Below are 20,137 nucleotides of genomic sequence, written 5' to 3' on the forward strand. Positions count from 1 at the left end.
TATGGTGAGAATGGGACAATCCACAAAATCCCTCATCCAGGCAAGGTTTGAACCTTCACCTCAGGCAATTTAAACACATCCCTACACATACATGTATTTCTGCAAATGAGTCTTAAATGATAATGTACAATCCTGCCTATGCCTAAAATGTAATTTTAAACGATTTTCAGGCAGGGACAATTAAGGAATGCCCTAATGAGCTTATGTATGATTATATCACCCATGCTGGCTGACATGTCTGGGAAACTGACGAAGCTTGTACCTGTATGCCTTGTAAGGCCTCCTGGGTGTTTAGATACATGCAACTGATTGGTGTTAGGAAAGGTCAGATGACAATTTGTTATATTGTCTGGTTTTGTAGTCAGTGCACCTGCAGGTCTTCTTTGATGGCTGGATTTCCTGTACTAGATGTTTACAGTATATGATTGCTGTCAACAACAGGATACATACTGGAAAGGAAGATTCCACTTATACAACCTGACTGATCGGTAAATGTAGTCAAGCTGACATATCTGATTACTGTGTAAGCTTATATGCAGCCCTCTATATAGCTTCCATACTGATGAGCAAACTTAATGACATGGTCAAGCTTGTGAGCTCTATGGTCAGTCGCAATCAATGAGGTTTTAGAGGTTAGAAGAGTTGGTGTAGTATGAATATTAGAAACATAACTAGAGGCTGTGATAGATGTCACCAAAATACATTTTTCACTCATTCTCCCTCACACGCACGCTGCAGTTATGAGTAATTTAAAGAAATACTATCTTAACGTCTAAATTAGTAAAATGTGTTAAAAATGGAAAAAAAGAATGAAACCAATGATCTTCAGTTGGACATTTACATAAGTGTTTAGAATAATTAGGCCTAAATGAGCTATAAAAATGGACAAAAGGACGTATTTCACCAGTTACGTGTCAACTATCACACTGATTCTGCTCTCTATACTGTAATCTTTTATATTCAAAAATTGAAAATAATCAGGTCATGATAACAGTCAGAAAAGACATGTACCCAGTGTTACACAATTTGAACAGTCCAATTTATTGTTTGGTTATAAGTTTGTTTACAAGATTGACATACTATATAAATAAAACCACACATACATGTGCCCTAATTCTTTAACCTTTTCGCACATGAAAGAGCATTAGCCAAGGGAGCTAAAAAAAAGTTTAACCTTCAAAGAAGGTTAAGCTAAAGGGTAAAAAAAAGCTTAACCTTCAATGCATACGTGAGAGCCCAATATACAAGAGCTAAAAAATATGCTTTACCTTCAATCCATATTAGAGAGCCAAATATACATGAACTAAAAAACATACACTTAAACTTCAATCCATTTATGAGAGCCAAAAATAAAGGATCTAACAAAAGCTTAACCTTCAATCCATACGTCAGAGCCCAATATACAGGAGCTAAAAAAATATGCTTAACCGTCCATCCAAGTACACACCATACCTTAGATTAGGGAACTAAAAAAACACCTTAACCTTCAATCCATATGTGAGAGCCCAATATACAGGAGCTACAAAAACACGCCTAACTTTCCATTCAAGTATACACCATACCTTAGCTTAAGGAGCTAAAGAAACCCTTAACCTTCAATCCATGTATGACAGCACATTATACAGCAGCTAAAAAAAGAGTTTAACCATGCAGACACCGACCTTGACACTTTCGCCCCTCTCATATTACCTCTCCTCCCTTTGTACAGGTGAACTAAAAAGTTACAAAGCATACAAAGGCTGGGCAAATTATCTACAAACAAACATGTCACATCACAGGTGATTGTTTTACATGTACGGATACCCTGGTTATTTTGATCCATCCAGTACAGACCTCCTATGGCTGTATTCAAAGGCCATATTTTTATTTCTTGTACGAGACAAGTTCCAGGCACATACAGACTGTTTAGAAAAAACTTGGGGGGTGTTGATAAGTCTTAGGGGGTGAGGAGCAGGGGCATGCAGAAAGAGGGGGAAGGGAAAGCATAACTTGCGATGCATCATACATACCACTGGATTAGTACTTATTTTTTACAGGGTTGCGTTTTGAGTTTCAAAATACTACTGTTGTCAAATCATATATTGCATAACCAGTTCCAACAATTTGACAAAATTAACCAAAACATGAAATAATAAAAACTGATGCTGAGAGGAAGAAAATTAGTTCAATTTATCATGTCCACAAGTGACATTGATAGCCTAAAAGAACTTCAGCGAAGAAAATAGAAGAATGATGTTGATGTGAAAAAAAACTTTCTGGTGTGTATAAGAAAGATGACTGATATTCAACTACGTGTAGAAAAAATAGTTATGAACTTCTAATCCAAATATTTTAAAGTAAAAGTTAAGTCCGTATAACTAATGACTAGATTTACAAAATTTAGTTACTTCGATCATCTAGTTTAAACTAAATTTACATATTTTTATGAACGCACCATCTTTACAAGGCAATACAAGGGTTTAAGACTCTATTTATTCCATTCAAGGGCAGAACTGAAGTGATATTACTTCTTTCTAGATCACTGTCATACCAAAAACATATTTACATGTCTTAATTCTGCTTTAGGTCAAAATAGCATGTCAACAATTCACTATTCTAAAAGATAAAATAATTCAACCTGGAAAGATAATGCGCTCTCTATTATTTAGCATCTTTTACTCTTGAAGCAAAACTTCAACAAACTTCAATTAGCAAGGGATTCACACAACTTGAGAAATGTTTACTCTTGGATTAAAAGCCTACAAGACAGATCACATAAAAATGTTAACATTTCTGCAAAATACATGTAGAGTAGTCAGATGACAAATGTTACTTTGAATCAATATGATATCCATTCTCAGTCCAATCATCTAAAAGCTTTGTAGCAACCAAGAAATACCAAAAAAAATATATCTCAATTTTTATAAATAAAAAGCTCTCTTACATTATACATTAAATTCCCATGGTAGAAAATTGAACATGTTTAAAACTTTCACCAACACAATTCAGAAGATCTTTTTAGAGCTGCATGCATATTCAAACATCCCAACTCTTCCACATGTTACAATCATGGTGGCTAAAGGCCGCAAGGTAGACCAGTTTATTGTAAACCTATATTTCACATTAATTAATAATTTATTTGATTAGAGTTATAAGCCATATTCAAGAAGATTTCATTTATACACTGGCGGCCAGCATTACTGTGGAAACTGGGAAGCCCACAGCCATCCCCAAATTGCTTACACGTATGACAGGAAAAGAAGGCCAACAGGAGCAAAACTTGAACTCACAGCGAAAGCATTGGTCCCTTGAAATAAAGATTTATATCGTATGTATATATAATGGCAACATAGATTCTTCCTTCAAGGAAATTAAAGACAGCCCACATTAGACACAAAGGCAGGCAGGTTTAATGCATTTAAGTTTCATAGAAAAACAAAATATGTCGAAATAAAATCCTCCATTGTAGTACCAATAGGATTGACATATAACGTGTCATTATACACGAAATCATGCTACAGTGTGTTGTGCTGGACAGGAAACGGCTTGTCTGACAACAGACAGAGTGCTAGGTTACCACGTGCTTACTGCATGGCTTTGTTCTGTCACAGAAGTAAAATATTGTAATGTCAGGACATACATACTCCAAGTTTAAGAAAACTATGACAAAATAACCTAAAATTTCAGCAAATAAATCAGAAATAAAGGATTTTGTTGCTAAAAGTTACATTTTCTCCAGTAGAATACTGTCTTACGTCCCAAGCAAACATCAAAACACCTTTCTAACATTAAGGACAATTTAAGTCACTACATATTTCAGGCCATTTACTGCATCTTTTGCCATGCATATATAACACATGAATGATATTACAAGTTTTCATATCAGAGAAATTCCTTTGCTCTCACCGTTCACACTCTGAGGCTTTGATAACAGTGCTCGTAGAACTGTTTGTGCAAAAGCAGTCTTCCCTTCACTGAAGACCACTTATATCTTCCACCCATAATGCATGTACACTACATGTGTGTCACATGTCAGAAAGTTTCTCAACAACCTGTCAAAGGTGTGAATTCCCAGGCACTGAGTCACCAGACAGGGATTCCTATCAAGTTACACTTGCAGCACACTGACACTAGTCCTACCACATATATATACAGGTAACTGAAATTGATTATCTGCTTAAATATGCAGAACTCATGCTGGTTTCCACACATGAGGACATGAAGAATCAGATTTTTTTTATTTGTTGTGTAATGTTGTATCCATTGACCTTTGGCAATTTATATTGACAAACTTTTTTTCAAATGTGACATGTCATACTTGTTGAAGATAAGTGGTCTCTAGCAAACTTTATGTAAACTCATGAGAGAGTACCGCTGAGTGCTCAATGCCACTAAAGGCCTTGAGAACAATGCAAGCAGGGGAATCTTGAAAATTCCTTCTCCAAGAATGGTACCAAACCTCGAGAACAATGCAAGAAGGGGAGTCTTGAAAATTCCTTCTCCATGAATGGTATCAAACCTCGAGAACAATGCAAGAAGGGGAGTCTTGAAAATTCCTCCTCCAAGAATGGCACTGAACCTCAAGAACAATGCAAGAAGGGATATCTTGAAACTTCTTTCTCCAAGAATGGTATTTTACCCATGTCAATGATTGAAAGCGAAGCATGTACATTAACCACTAAAGCAAGACCTGCTTCCCAAGTAGAACTCAAGTAAACAGAACTATTTTATGGCAGTCACAGATCAAAGTGACAGTATATGGTTCAGGAGAGCTGACATCTCAGATAATCACAGGGTCCTGTATAGCTTAACCCTGAACACAGTGAAGGAGGCATTGAACACTGATTAAATAACCATAAACGTCCACCATCTGTTCCACAGTACACTAATTACCCATCGTAAAAACCTCAATACTTAGTATTATATGGGAATACATGGTCGTGTCTGCAACTGCTTCATTCAAACATCAGCAAATCAAACATCCATGTTTTTATCCTTACAACAGATCAAATTTACAAGGGAACATTCCCTCATAAAATTGTTGTAAATTTGGTAATTGTTGCATTTAGGCATTTTTTTTTCTTGTTATAAATTTGTATTCATCCATTTGCACTTATGCAAGTCCTGTCAGTTTGAAATAATACTTACATAGAGCAATTATAATATATTATACCTGTAGCAGGCTTACCTTCCTTAATTCATTCACAGTTTTTGCAATTACAATTGAGAAAACTGTTTTCCAATAATTGAGGAATCTTAATTGTACATTGCGCCCGTAAGAATTGTAAACTGGATCAAATCTTCATCAAGGTAAAATATATGGTCAACAAAATATCTTTGTGGATGGGGAACAGGCCCTGGCACCTTATCTCAGCAAATGCACTGATATGACCCACGCTACAGGTGTCTTATACAAAATATCCTTGTGGATGGGGAACAAGCCCTGGCACTTTATCTCAGCAAATGCACTGATATAACCCATGCTACAGGTGTCTTATACAAAATATCCTTGTGGATGGGAAACAGGCCCTGGCACCTTATCTCAGCAAATGCACTGATATAACCCATGCTACAGGTGTCTTGTACAAAATATCCTTGTGCATGGGGAACAGGCCCTGGCACTTTATCTCAGCAAATGCACTGATATGACCCACACTACAGGTGTCTTATACAAAATATCCTTGTGGATAGGGAACAAGCCCTGGCACTTTATCTCAGCAAATGCACTGATATAACCCATGCTACAGGTGTCTTATACAAAATATCCTTGTGGATGGGGAACAGGCCCTGGCACCTTATCTCAGCAAATGCACTGATATAACCCATGCTACAGGTGTCTTATACAAAATATCTTTGTGCATGTGGAACAGGCCCTGGCACCTTATCTCAGCAAATGCACTGATATAACCCACGCTACAGGTGTCTTATACAAAATATCCTTGTGGATGGGGAACAGGCCCTGGTACCTTATCTCAGCAAATGCACTGATATGACCCATGCTACAGGTGTCTTATACAAAATATCTTTGTGGATGGGGAACAGGCCCTGGCACCTTATCTCAGCAAATACACTGATATAACCCATGCTACAGGTGTCTTATACAAAATATCCTTGTGGATGGGGAACAGGCCCTGGTACCTTATCTCAGTAAATGCACTGATATGACCCACACTACATGTGTCTTATATCTCATGCTAATTCTTCTCAATTTCACAAGCTACATGAAAAAAGATTCATTCTAATGAGCAGTGAAATCTTCCACCAATTAACTTCACTGGGCAAAACAAAAAACTCAAAATAGTAACGTAGTTTCGATGTTTTCTTCCAATCAGTGTCATGTAAAATCTTACATGCCACAATTATTGACATGTCCATAAGCTTGTTCTCGATGAGATTTCCTGAACGTACCTACAGGAGCAAATACCAAATTTCTAAAGGACTCACTGAGCCCTTAAGGTGGCAACTTAACACAGAAAAGCTGCAGATACTCCCTATGGCTGACATTATTTCACAATCAGTCTCTCTCCCAAGTGAGAATTCATAAAAGGGAGAGAATGGCATCCAATTTACCACAAACTGTCAAATAAAGACCAAGGCGTCTGTCATAAATCTATTGTCTGGGAATAAATCTGATTATGATCTAACTTCCCCCTGTGCAAACTCCTTGAGTCGTAATGCCGCAGAGCCAGTATTACGTGTCTAATATGTGGGGGAAACGATTAAATTGCACTGAGCAACCCTCTTGCATCTTATGAAAAGCTTATCTGTCATGGAGGACATGTTTTTGCACATGAATTCACTATTTGGTGTCTCTTCGGTTTACATCACCATAGCTCCATTGCATGTGCAATTTGAACTACCTCGTTCCAAAGACTAAGTCAATACTGTAAATCTTTAACATTTTCAGTTTGCGAGGTGTTCATTCAAATATATTCTAAAGGTATTATGCTGTGTACACTGGCAAAATTGTACTTATTGTGAACTAAACCCTGAAATTGGTTAACCCAACCAATGTACTTTTATCTCAAATCAAAAATGTGTATTAATTGCACTGGAAGTTGTTCTTTCGTTACAAGGTTAAGGAATTATGGTATAATAAATTTGCTGTAATATGAAGATTAATCTATTTTATATTTGATTCTTTCCATTTTACACACAACAGAGGTGAGCAGTGTATAATAGAAGGAAAACAAAGTTCTTAGAGTTTTACTATATTTTGCTAAGTACCTGGCAAATCTCATGACATTAACATTTCTTGTAAAGATTAATTCTTACATTCTTGTAAAGACACATGTTCTTTAGTTCACTGAAAATTTCATCCATGACTCATTATTCATTTCCTCTGATGCTGAGAATTCTATTTACCATAGGACGTTGACCTGAGGTTGGTTTAATACACAACTCCATCTCACAATTGATCAGATCAGACAGTGTTTGTACTAAGGTGTCATATAATTTGTCATTTTCCAGCTCAACTGTAATGACTATTGTCAAATTGTGTTACAGTTCATGGAGTGACCTGACCGTCCACTGCTGTGTTTTCGACTTCTCTGGAATTTGGTTGCACAATATCCTACCGGAAAAATATAAGATTCAGTATCAAAAATAATAAAATTTCACTTTCATTTGCCTTTAAAAATGCACTTTTTGAAGGAAAACTGGAAGTCAAATACAGTATTACTGCATATATACATGTAGGCCAAAATTTCAAGGCAAAATCTCCATGAAGTACGTCTCAAATTTGAGACAGAAGAACAACCTAGGTGACAACTTGAACAATGTAACGCTCATAGATAGTATACTTTTAATTACGACTGGGGAAATTCCGAGTCCTCCACGCTGTTGACATTGTGTAGACGAAATGTTTACAATTATCAATTCTGATGGGCAAATAATGATTTAACTGTCTGGTCATCTTGGACAACTGCTCTGTTGCATTGTCCAGCTGTCCATTGATTAATCGAATACTTATACATGACAAAAACCTCATTGGCCAGTGTTCGTGGTTCGGGTCAATGGGAACCCTTAACAGATGATGACAAAGTACAGAGGCCCAACTACTGACCACCGATAACAATCTGTCTTTCAGGAAGAGTTGTGAAAATCGAACACAAGATCGAGATACTGAGTCACGTCCACTTGCAAGACAGGTATTTCCGGACTGTGGAAAATTTGGAGGATCAAGCCTTAAATGATCACAAAATCTCTCTTTTTCAGGCATTTGAATTTCAAGTAAATGCCAAATAACTTTTTTTTAATGTTTGTTTTTGTTTGGTTGTGTTTTTAAACTGAGTGTTGATTCTCTCCCTTTTTTCAGTCACATATTGAAAGATTTATGCCGCAAAAAAAATGTCCTCGGCATTTCCACACTAAAAATTCACAATGTTGATAAATTAGGCATAGAAATTATGCATAATTCAAAAACTTGTCAAAATAACAGAGTGATTTACCCGTAGAATGCAAATTAAACCCTAATTTCAATGTAAGAGTACACAGCAGGGTCCAGCAAAAGACTTGTCCACTGGCTACTATTAAAAGTGAGAATGTGCACCATGGCAGAACATTTTGCACACAACACGGGGAGGGGGATGTATCCCTGCGAAAAAAAGGCAAAGGGACGTCAGTGGTCTGGAAGCTCTAGGGTGTAAAATGAGAAATTACAGTAACCAATACCAAGCCCACAAGTCATAATTAATACACAGGTATATAGACTGAAACTGAGAAAACAAAACTATCCTGTATGTAAGATTTTTTGTCCAACTGATCATCACTTGATATAAATCAAGGTTAATTATTTGGCATTTAAAGGTATACCTGTGGCACTTCCACTCTAACCACTAGCAGTTCTGCTGTTCCTATAAGTGTGGTATCCTGTTTATTTAAAGACCTTTTCCTTTCACCTAGAAAGACTTGTACATGAACATTCATCAAAAGAATGTTACAATGGAAGAAGGACAAAAAAAAAAAAAAAAACATCATCAATTGTATAGCTCTCTGCAAGTACATGTGCACTTTCTTTCACAGATTTCATGGACAGATTGGATGTATTTTTTCAAGATATCCCTATCTTGCCTATCACACAGAAATGGAAGCTGTGTAGTTTGAAAAGCGACAAGTGGGTAATGGAACTGGTCTGGGCTAGTGGTTGTTCATCACACGGACCCATGCCGTGATAGATTACTGCTTCCTAGCTACTGACACCTTCTTTAACACATAATGGATTAGGCGAGCAATGCGATTGATAGACGCTAAACACTTGACAGTAATAACACTTGGCCCTCGTGTTTTACTCGAGCTTCAATTACACCGTTTGGTACAATTCCTTAATCAATGAAATCGGACACCGTTACCAGTAGCGTAATCAATGTCTGTCACTACCGGCACTACTCAAGCAGCCATAGGTGAAACACTGCTTCACAGATTGTCTGAAACGCCCTCCAAATCTCACCAATATTTTGGTGTTTGTTTCTTTTTCATTTTTTTTTTCTACATGATGCAATCATGACATAAGCTGACTGGTAAGCCGGCAGTTAATGTCAGATTTGGTTAGCTGTTCGTATATTTATCTAGGCTGCTATACAGAGGTAGCTTGTTTCGATCACAGGGAAGTGATCATGTCATTGAGAAATGTTGTAATGATCGACATTCGACTAGGTCGCTTTGAACTCCAATCCAATGCAAAAGAACCAAGAAACAAAAAATACCTCAACCAAGTCAAGCATCCCATCTTTTAAGATAAAGTATGGATAAAATACTAAAAAATGTGACATGAAAGATGAAAAATGAAAGAAACTAGCTCAGGTACAGAACAACCTGAGAAGAGATGAAAATGAAGTTATCTGTATATGTATAAACTTGAGATATTCATGTGAATGCTGACGTTGTATAGGAATATTAAAGGACAAATATAAGTTAATTAGTGATAAGTGATAAAATTAGAGATTAATTTACATGTACTCTAATTCCTCAACCTTTTCACAGATGTTAGGGCCATTTTCAATGTAATTTATGTGTATTTTTGATTTTGGAGACAAAAGTACATGTACAGTGGTCAGATTGGCCAATTTCAGGGTATCACAAATAATATAATTTTATCAGTCTACCAAGAATAATGCCTTCATAATTTGCTTGAATAAACACCTTGCAATCATGCGAAAAGGTTGAAGAGTAACAGAAAGATGGATTACAGTATTAGTATTTGTGATAAATGGATTAACTGATCATTATACAATGGTATTGTGATGAACAATAAGGATGAGGTGAAATGTTTATACATGTATAGATCTATTTACATGTATGGACTTTTTATCAAGCTTTAAAATGAAGATAATCTCTCTACATATAAATCTACATGTATATACTGAATTTGACCTAAAGTATCACCTAAAAAGTGCACGTTTAGAGGCAAGTAAAGGTCATAAAATATTACTTTTGGTAATGAAATGTAAATCTTTTCAGAAGGATATCATTCTGCCTTCAAAACAAACCACCAACCCCAATAGCACTGTTGGTAGAGCATCCGCTTTGGGAACGGTAGATCCAGGATCAATCCTGGGTTGAGTCACACCTAAGACCTTAAAAAAGGAAGTTGTAACTTCCTCTCTTGGTGTTCAAAATGAAGGGGATATTGCACCGACTAGCTGACACATCTCAGTATAATGGCTCAGGCGGGGCAGCTTACTTGCCTTTGGTAAGGCGTCTCAGTGAAGCAGCCCTAGATAGAAGAGTGGTGGAAATGCGTCCTGCAACAAGGAGGCACATTACATGCACTCTAAGGATTCCTTTGTTGTCATATGACTGAAAAGTTGTTAAGTACAATATTAAACCCAAGCACTCGCTCACTCACTCCAAACAAACCTCAAAATACCTTGGCAAAATCAATACAATTGTCAAAATCTAGCAAAATGAGTACATGTAAATTAGCTGTTGGATGAAATTATCGGGCAAATAAAGTCTAGGCTGATTATGATTTCATTAACCATAACCAAGTAGGTTTTGACAACTGCATCTCTCTTCAATGCTGTAAATTAGAATGTGAAAACTAAGAATGAGGTAAGGAAATGAAGACGTGAGCAAGAAGACTGATTACAGAGCAGAATACATGAAGCACTGGTCTGGAACTGAGAAAAAGCTTCTACAACATATATAAAGTGTTCATTGAAAGTATCTCTGCTGGGATAGGATATAAGTACACCAGACAGATTGAGGAGAATCTACGAATGCGGCAGAACGATAAGATAGAACTGTATTGTGAAGCCAGCAACGTCTCTAGTCTGCCTTCAGGGCCCTGTACAAAGGGTGATCTGACCGCCGACTCCACGATATCATTTATCAAGGGCCTGGGGTATAGCTCAGAGCCCGTTGCTTGTGTCTACTCTGCATGCTGAGAAATCCTTCAGTGCCCAACCAGCTCAATGCAGACCAATGCCTACTTATTCAGGCTCAGGTATATGAGAAATCCTCTTGAGAGATAAATGTTTTACTGTCAAAGGGTTTAAACGGTTGAGAAATGCCCCACAAGATTGTGTTCCCAAGAGACGATTCTAAGGTGATGACAGACCAAAAAAAATGACCAGACAGACAGGTTGAAGAATGTCTCAAATCCTCCTTGAACTTCTTAGCCCAAGATCATCTTTGTAAGAATCGTGCTCCTTGTATTACAATATCTTTGTAAGCATAAATTTGTGGTGTATGATTATAACAGACAATTTTTAAACAAAGGACATAATTTTAAGTCTAATATCATGAAAATAACTAAATTATTAAACTGTGGATTGAAGATACTGGCAGGGGAGATGCTTTCATTTATCCTGTCTAAAAACGGAACAACACTGATTAAATCATTATGACAAGACATACTGTTGGTCAAAAGTTCAAACACTGTGAAAAAGAGGAAATCACAATACAAACTGAGTAATGAATACTTGGGTACAATTTGCTAGATGCATCATGTTACTAAGTTCTGGTGCTAAGAAACGAGAAATACTTGTGTATGTAGACCGTGTTAATTTTTTTTGTCTGTTTCTTTTATGCCCAAAATGTCACCGAGACATCCAGTTTTCCAAACCAAGTTGCATAATTATGATGAAACAGGCATTTTATTATATCTAAATAGTAAAAAGACCACCGTAGAAATATTTCAGAAATATGCTCTCTTCTTATTTCAGAAATGCATTACATTAGCATAAAGTAACATACTCCATAATCAGCAAATTTATATATATATTTATATATATATATGTATTTATCTACTTACTGTGATTTCTCTGTCAGGGGTTTTTACTCCCTCCATCTGAAATGAAAGGATAGTTGTCATCTGTTAATTGACTTAATTCCATCCATTATTTCAATTAAAAGTCGTGGCTTATAAATTTTGTTTTTATTTGATTCGTGCTTAAGACCACATTGAAGAATATTTCACTTATATACTGGCAGTCAGTATTACAAGTGGAGGGCACTGGTGTACTGGTGAAAACCACTAACATTTGGTAAGTTACTGACAAACTTTTCCGCATATGATGTTCAGATATGTTCATCATATTTGAAGAAGGCCAGTGATCTTCATGGAAGGTTAGATTACGCAAACTGCCACATGAATGTCGTCGACCATCATGCGTGTATCTCGTTCCAACCCATCACTGCAATAGGACCCTTACTTCATAAAAAAAAGCTTGTAATATGAAAACCGGATGCACAAATTGCATGTATCAGTGTCAAAATGAGACAATGTAGCCTTTTTAAGGTGTAAGTCAAGTTTGGTTTGGCAGCAGCTAGATTATCTCCCTGAAAACAATATCCCAATATGTTGGTGTTTTATTATGTTTCATGAACCGCTGATTTTAAGAACTAGACAGATGACTATAGGGAAGCAGGCATACAGCAGTTGCGATCGATACTGATAAAATGATGCCTGTGAAACCTGACCAAAACATCCTGTTGTATAAATTCAATTTAGTGAAACATTCAACCTACTAGATTTCATAGCAAACGCCATATTCTGATACCCTGTCATCCTGTCCATTTTAGAGCGTAAAAGCTACATTGATCTTCACACACAGCACATAAACTTAAACATTTTCGCTATTTTTTTGTACTTGTTGTTTAATGTCATATGCAGGGATTTTCACAGATATGATGACTGTCAGTTTCACTGGTAGACTGATGAAAGCAGCTTCCTGGAGAAAACCACTGACCTAGATATGATGAACTTTGTCACACTTGTGATGTACAGATGTGAACACCACATTGGTGGTCAAGAAGTGCTGTTTTCAACACACATTAATACCAGTCTTCAACAAACTTTCAGACAACAGGTACCCATCAACAAAAGTAAAGACTACAATCTTCAACACAAACTAATACCACAGTCTTCAACACACAATACTACCACAGTCTTCAACACACATTACTACCAGTCTTTAACACACATTAATACCACAGTCTTCAACACACATTACTACCACAGTCTTCAACACACATTACTACCACAGTCTTCCACAAACTTTAAGACCACACAGTAACAACCACATACCAGGTGCCAGAACACGGTTCTTGTGTGTGTGTGTTTCTATGCGAGACTGAACATCACTACTTCAACTTATACTTCATTCATCTCCGATCTATGTCTTTGTGTGTGATTTTTTCTGTTAATTTCTCAGTTAGGACAATTGATGACAGTGTATACAATGTATATACATATATATGGGAGGCACACAACATGTAGCTAGCATTTGTGTATAAATACATATGGGAGGCACACTACATGTAGCTAGTATTCATGTATAAATACATATGGGAGGCACTCTAGCTAGTATTCATGTATAAATATATATGGGAGGCACATTAGCTAGTATTATATGAGGGGCACACTAGCTAGTATTCATGTACAAATATATATGGGAGGCACACTAGCTAGTATTCATGTATAAATATATATGGGAGGCACATTAGCCAGTATTATATGAGGGGCACACTAGCTAGTATTCATGTACAAATATATATGGGAGGCACATTAGCTAGTATTATATGAGGGGCACACTAGCTAGTATTCATGTACAAATATATATGGGAGGCACATTAGCTAGTATTATATGGGGGCACACTAGCTAGTATTCATGTATAAATATATATGGGAGGCACACCAGCTAGTATTCATGTACAAATATATATGGGAGGCACACTAGCTACTATTCATGTATAAATATATATGGGAGGCACACCAGCTAGTATTCATGTACAAATATATATGGGAGGCACACTAGCTAGTATTCATGTATAAATATATACGGGAGGCACATTAGCTAGTAATATATGGGGTGCACACTAGCTAGTATTCATGTATAAATATATATGGGAGGCACACCAGCTAGTATTCATGTACAAATATATATGGGAGGCACACTAGCTAGTATTCATGTACAAATATATATGGGAGGCACACCAGCTAGTATTCATGTACAAATATATATGGGAGGCACACTAGCTAGTATTCATGTATAAATATATATGGGAGGCACATTAGCTAGTAATATATGGGGTGCACACTAGCTAGTATTCATGTATAAATATATATGGGAGGCACACCAGCTAGTATTCATGTACAAATATATATGAGAGGCACACTAGCTAGTATTCATGTTCACCACTTCATACATCATACATGTGGTGTAAATGCAAATGCCACAGTAACTATACAACATATATTTGGAAAAATGAAGATCCTTACTGACTCGCCTTGTTCCCCCGGCTTAAGTTTTGTTGAATTGCTGTACTGTAATCATTAAGTTGTTTTGCTCATGCAAACAATCATTTACTCCCTTTCATATATATCTACTATTAAGAGTACTGAACTCAGTACTGTTACCTCAATAACGCCAGTGTGTTCCTAAACTGCAATTTGCTGACAAATTCGCAGTGAAGACTACTTTTAATGGGCTCATAAAAACTGTGATGACTGTATCCTGTAGTTTTGGAAAAGTCTTCTCACACACCCATGTGGTTAAGACTAACAATGATTTGCTTCCTTATCGTTTCCAATTACATGTATATAAAGCCACTTTTTAACATTTCTGAACACTTTATGTTAGTCAAGTATGAAGAGCCGACAGTACATGTGCCAATCACACATGGTTTACATGTGCAAAGGGCAACAACTTAACAGACTCCTTTTGTGAAGCATTTATTAGTTTTTTGCTTCAATCAATTATAGCAATGAATTCATTCCAGCGTTGAAGCCAATCGATGTTGACAGATTATATCATCGTATTTCCATGAATATTCGATGAATTAGAAATATGAGTGAAGATAGTAACTCAAGGCCGATATTACCGTTCTTACATGACAATCACCTAAATTTTTCTTGCTGTGAATTACAACATATAAATTCCAATTAAAACTTTTAACATATCACATACAGTGTGTATGAGACACATCTGGGATTGCATACACATAAATGTAGAAGTTTAATGTCTCTGTCTTTTCCTTCCTTCTTGAAAAGAGTTCCAATTTCCAATTTACCAATTAAAGCCTATGCATTTGTGAGTCACAAAGAGGGCTCTTATAGCAAACTAAGAACAGTAAATAAAAACAACTGTATTGCAGTCCGAGTTTTAACGAAACCATACCGAGATAGAGGGCAACAGCCAATTGTCGATCGAACAGATAAGAGTGACAGGTAGGCAGGCTGTCACGTAACGCTGTTTGTTATGGCCCTTAAGCAAACACTACCGCAAACTTGTCAATATTTCCCGGCAAACAAGCTCGGCACTCCATCCAGCTTTTGTTTTCCATCAATACCTCTTGTGGCCATTTAACCATTTCAGATATAGTTCAGTTCAGCTGGATAAACTGTGGGGACCACAACTAATAATCCTGGGTGGCTCACTATGTTTACACCTCTGAGCCCAGACCCTCTATACACCCAATTTAATAAATAAATCTGCTACCCAATATATCAAGCCTTACCATTGTAAACTGGTGAAGCTATGATACTGACACATCCTTTCAGTCGATACAGACCATACATAAATCTATATGTGTGTTGTACTCAAATAACTTTGTTTTCACTCATCAATTTACATGTTGGCCTGCATAAAAGAATGAAAATTGATTCACATTTGCCACAAAGTCACAAATAAAGTCCTTACAGTTACAGCGTTTAATTTCCTTTTTTTATTTTAAAGAAACAATATTCAGTCAGAATACTTGTGCATGTTTAATGAGGCCGCTGTTGTGACCGACATCGTATAAGTGTAGCAATCTTCAGTACAACGTAGAACACCAATCAAATAAATAACTACATGACCAGAAACACACAAAGCCAGATTCACAGATATTGAGATACCAGAGCACCACTGTATAAACAATCCATGTATGTCAAAAATAGTCACTGGATTCTGTAACGTACAAAAGTGGGCTATAAACATTTAGAGATGGGTATAATGAGTCCAATTTAAAGCTTTTGTCAGCTTTATTCTATAGTCATCTGACATTTATAGTCAACTGTAAATAAAATCCATGACAGCTAGCATGCATTTTTTGACAGAAATTTTTTTCACGCCACTGCATGAACTTCAACTCTATACTACTATCACTAGTACACAGTGAAGGATTCTGTGACATTGGGACTTCAACCATGAGTAGCAATTACTATGAAATTCTTGTCTCTAGCAGAAGTGCATCTTCAGGATGTAGGCCAAATGGTTCTTGATCTCGCCACTAGATATCCGGAGGTTTCCACATGTCAAAAGATAATTGCCAATGCATAGAGAAAGTGAAGCTATAGACTCCATTTTTCAAGCCACTGGCTGAAGGTGACTAGAACAAGGGTCGTATATCAAAAAATACTAGGCGCTGAAACTGATATTTGTTTAACAGTGAATTTATTGGTTTCATAATCACAAGACCAATTTCCAAAACATTCGTTCTACAGAATTAACCATCGAAGAAATGAGAAAATATAGAATTAACAAATTAATACGGATTCATGCAAAGAGATAAAAATTATGTGATAATCTTAGCATTTTTGAGAGGTATTCTTGTCCAGGTAATATTCTTCTGTGTTTTGTCGACTGATAAACCTATTTTCGTTTCATACTAAAACACCTTTTAGTTTCACTGGTTGTTCGTTCCTTTTGCGTTCTTGTAAGTATTTCAGCATGTTTTAATGATACTTAAGCCTGCACCTCTGGTACGTGGACATGTAGTCCCTGTCCTGGTGGGACAAAGTGAATGCTGCACAAAATCATAATACACGTACGGCACTAAACCAAAAATTTTGAATATAACCATATTGAATACTAAATGAAGGTAGTGCTGTTTCGCTCTTTCCAATGTACATGCCACTTTCAAATTTTTTTTTAGTAAAATTTGCTTCTCACCCATCTTTCAATCAGAAATTTGACTCAATTTTCCGAGCAACAGAAGCAATTAGAGAATAGATGCTTTACAGTTTTTAGCAGAATATTTTATCTATTTATTTGATTGGTGTTTTACGCCGTACTCAAGTATATATCACTTATATGACGGCGGCCAGCATTATGGTGAGAGGAAACCCGGCAAAGCCCGGGGGAAACCCACGACCATCTGCAGGTTGCTGCCAGACCTTCCCACGTACGGCCGGAGAGGAAGCCAGCATGAGCTGGAACTCACAGCGACCGCATTGGTGAGAGACTCCTGGGTCATTACACTGCGCAAACCAACTGAGCCACAGAGGCCACTTTAGTAGAATAAAGTAAAACTATCTCACAAGAACCCGGATGATTATAAAACCCAAGCAGCCTTCAAAACAGAAAACCTCATGACACATACTGACATGTATCAGGATTAATTCACAGGGCATATATACACGTACAGAATTTAACCAAAAGTTTTAAATGGCCATACTTAAAACTCATTTTGCCCAATTATGAGAGCTACAATTATCTATCTATAGCATAAAGTTTGCTTGGAAAGTAAAAAAGATTTAGCCCTAATTGAGTTTTGGGACCTAGAGGAATATTTTATGATCTGAAATAAAAAATTTTCCCATGAACATACTGGGCAAATACAGTGCATACATACATATCTCATCCACATCTACTACTATTAATGGTGATGTTTTTGAAAAATAATGAACAAAAGTAAACGAGTTTAACTGAGCCAATTTGATCAAAAAACCTATAGTTTATGTCCATTGTTACCAATCGCTTTAAAGGTAATGGCGACATCAAGAACCATGCAGGAAGTTGATGTACATCAGTAATTACAGCTTTCACAGATTCCCCATGGCTACTAAACAAACCAATATCAACAGCCAAATATCAGAAAGCATACAACAAAGAGTTCGCAACATACCCACATAATTTACAGAAATATAAATGACTTTTTTTTATAAATGATATTTTTCAATTCCACCATATAAACATCACGGCAGTTGACGGTCATAGAAATATGACACAATATACAAAAGATACAAACAAAGATACAAAGACAACTGACTTAACTTATCAACATAGTTCAACTTAATAGACATAAAAGCACTTGAAAGGGCACATAAACAACTTTCCCTTACTTCTCCAAGCTTCTTTTCTTAAGAAAAAAAAAACAGGAAAAAGCCAAAAAGAGAACCTACTATACAAAAACACATTTTTGGATTAAAAGAAACTTTCTTTCCAGATGCAGACATGCAATAGTCCTCAAAATCAGAATAGATGTAAAATTTGTCTTAAAAGTATTGAGATTTTCTCAGACAATAATCTTGAAGAAGCAATAATGATAATTTTCCATCAATCCCTGATTTTTTAAATTTTCTTCACTGATAAGAGAATACTTAGATGTCCTGGCCATTGTGTAAACACTAAAGCATTATTTTTTTTTTAAACACATCACACAAACAGACTGGATAGACTTTATCTTTGAAAAATTTAGTGCCCCCCTGCCCTGGGTTTATATTTAGTCCAGTAGATCCCAGTCAATTATCTAATGGTGCAAGCGTTATCTTATGCAATTCCCTGCGAACTGGTTGACACTCATCTCTACATTGAACAGGAGCTATTTCCTGGCATGCTGGAGTCTTTCCTGTTGACAAAACTATTCAATTTCAGTAAAGAGCAAGAGCTTTATGCACTCCACTCTCTTTACTAATGACCTTGGGCACCAGACGACCAATACATGCCTTCATTTCCTTTTACCTTCAAGTGGAAGCCTTCTTCAGACACTGAAATCTGTACAAATAAAACTTATCCATGACCAAATTTGTTAGAAAGTTCAAGAGTTAAACACAACTGAGACAATATCCCCATCCAAATGATCACAGATGCAACAGAATAACATTTTGTCTGATTTTCCCTAATTTAAAATCTTTTGAAAATGTCATGAAACTTTTTCAAATGGCTATACGGTTAGTAACCATCATGAAAACTTGAAGTGTTCTGTTTACCTTGGACTATAATTTATATTGCTCATCAAAGAAGTGCTAGCTTCCGAAGCATTTCAAGTATGCAGGTGTCCATTTGAAAGTCGTGGCACTGTTATGGGCTGAAAAAAAAAATCACTATGGACTTTGATTTCCTTCCTTGTTTCTCATCTTGCTTTAGAAACTTTTGGCTTTACTTTAATGATGAGCAACTGTATATGCTCAGTACAGAACTCTATTCATTTGATTGGTGTTTTTATGCCATACTCAAAAATATTTCACTTGTGAGATTTGACTTAATAATACAAACATGTATGTATGCATGCTTTGGGTTTTACGTCATTACTTTATTTTTTCAGTCACATGACGACGTGGAGTCATCAGGTGTGTGTACATATAGCTGTGTTTTCTCGTGGCAGGCAGGATGAGTCCATGCTGTCAAAGTGCTGTCGCCACCGAAGTATCATGTTCTAAAATTGTTGGAAACATATACACGTGCATATGTCTGGTTGCAACTCCCAGTTTTGCCCCCATCCACATCGATTGGCTTGTTTGTGTAGTAAAACCTGTGAGTGTCAGGACTGATTGTTAAAATATATACCTCAATATTACACATGGCTGTATCCCCTAATTGCCTATAAATGAACAAACCCATGCCAGGCTGCTGTGTACATACTGGACACTACAACAGCTGTTTAGATGTATATTAGCCAGCAGATGTCCTCTTTGACCTTAAAGTTTGTTGACTAGGAAATAACAAGGTTT

The 20,137-nt window shown here is 36.5% G+C and overlaps 1 protein-coding gene across 1 annotated transcript in view; it reads right to left on the reverse strand.

Moving 5' to 3' along the window:
• LOC135468421 (epsilon-sarcoglycan-like) overlaps positions 1-20,137 on the reverse strand; it is a 191,951-nt gene that overhangs the window by 83,384 nt on the left and 88,430 nt on the right. The window contains exon 7 of the mRNA XM_064746677.1: positions 12,236-12,271. Coding sequence (XP_064602747.1) covers positions 12,236-12,271 — 36 coding nt within the window. The remainder of the gene's footprint in view (positions 1-12,235; positions 12,272-20,137) is intronic.

This window comes from Liolophura sinensis, chromosome 6 (genome assembly GCF_032854445.1).
Source record: "Liolophura sinensis isolate JHLJ2023 chromosome 6, CUHK_Ljap_v2, whole genome shotgun sequence".
In the NCBI taxonomy this organism is placed as follows: domain Eukaryota; kingdom Metazoa; phylum Mollusca; class Polyplacophora; order Chitonida; family Chitonidae; genus Liolophura; species Liolophura sinensis.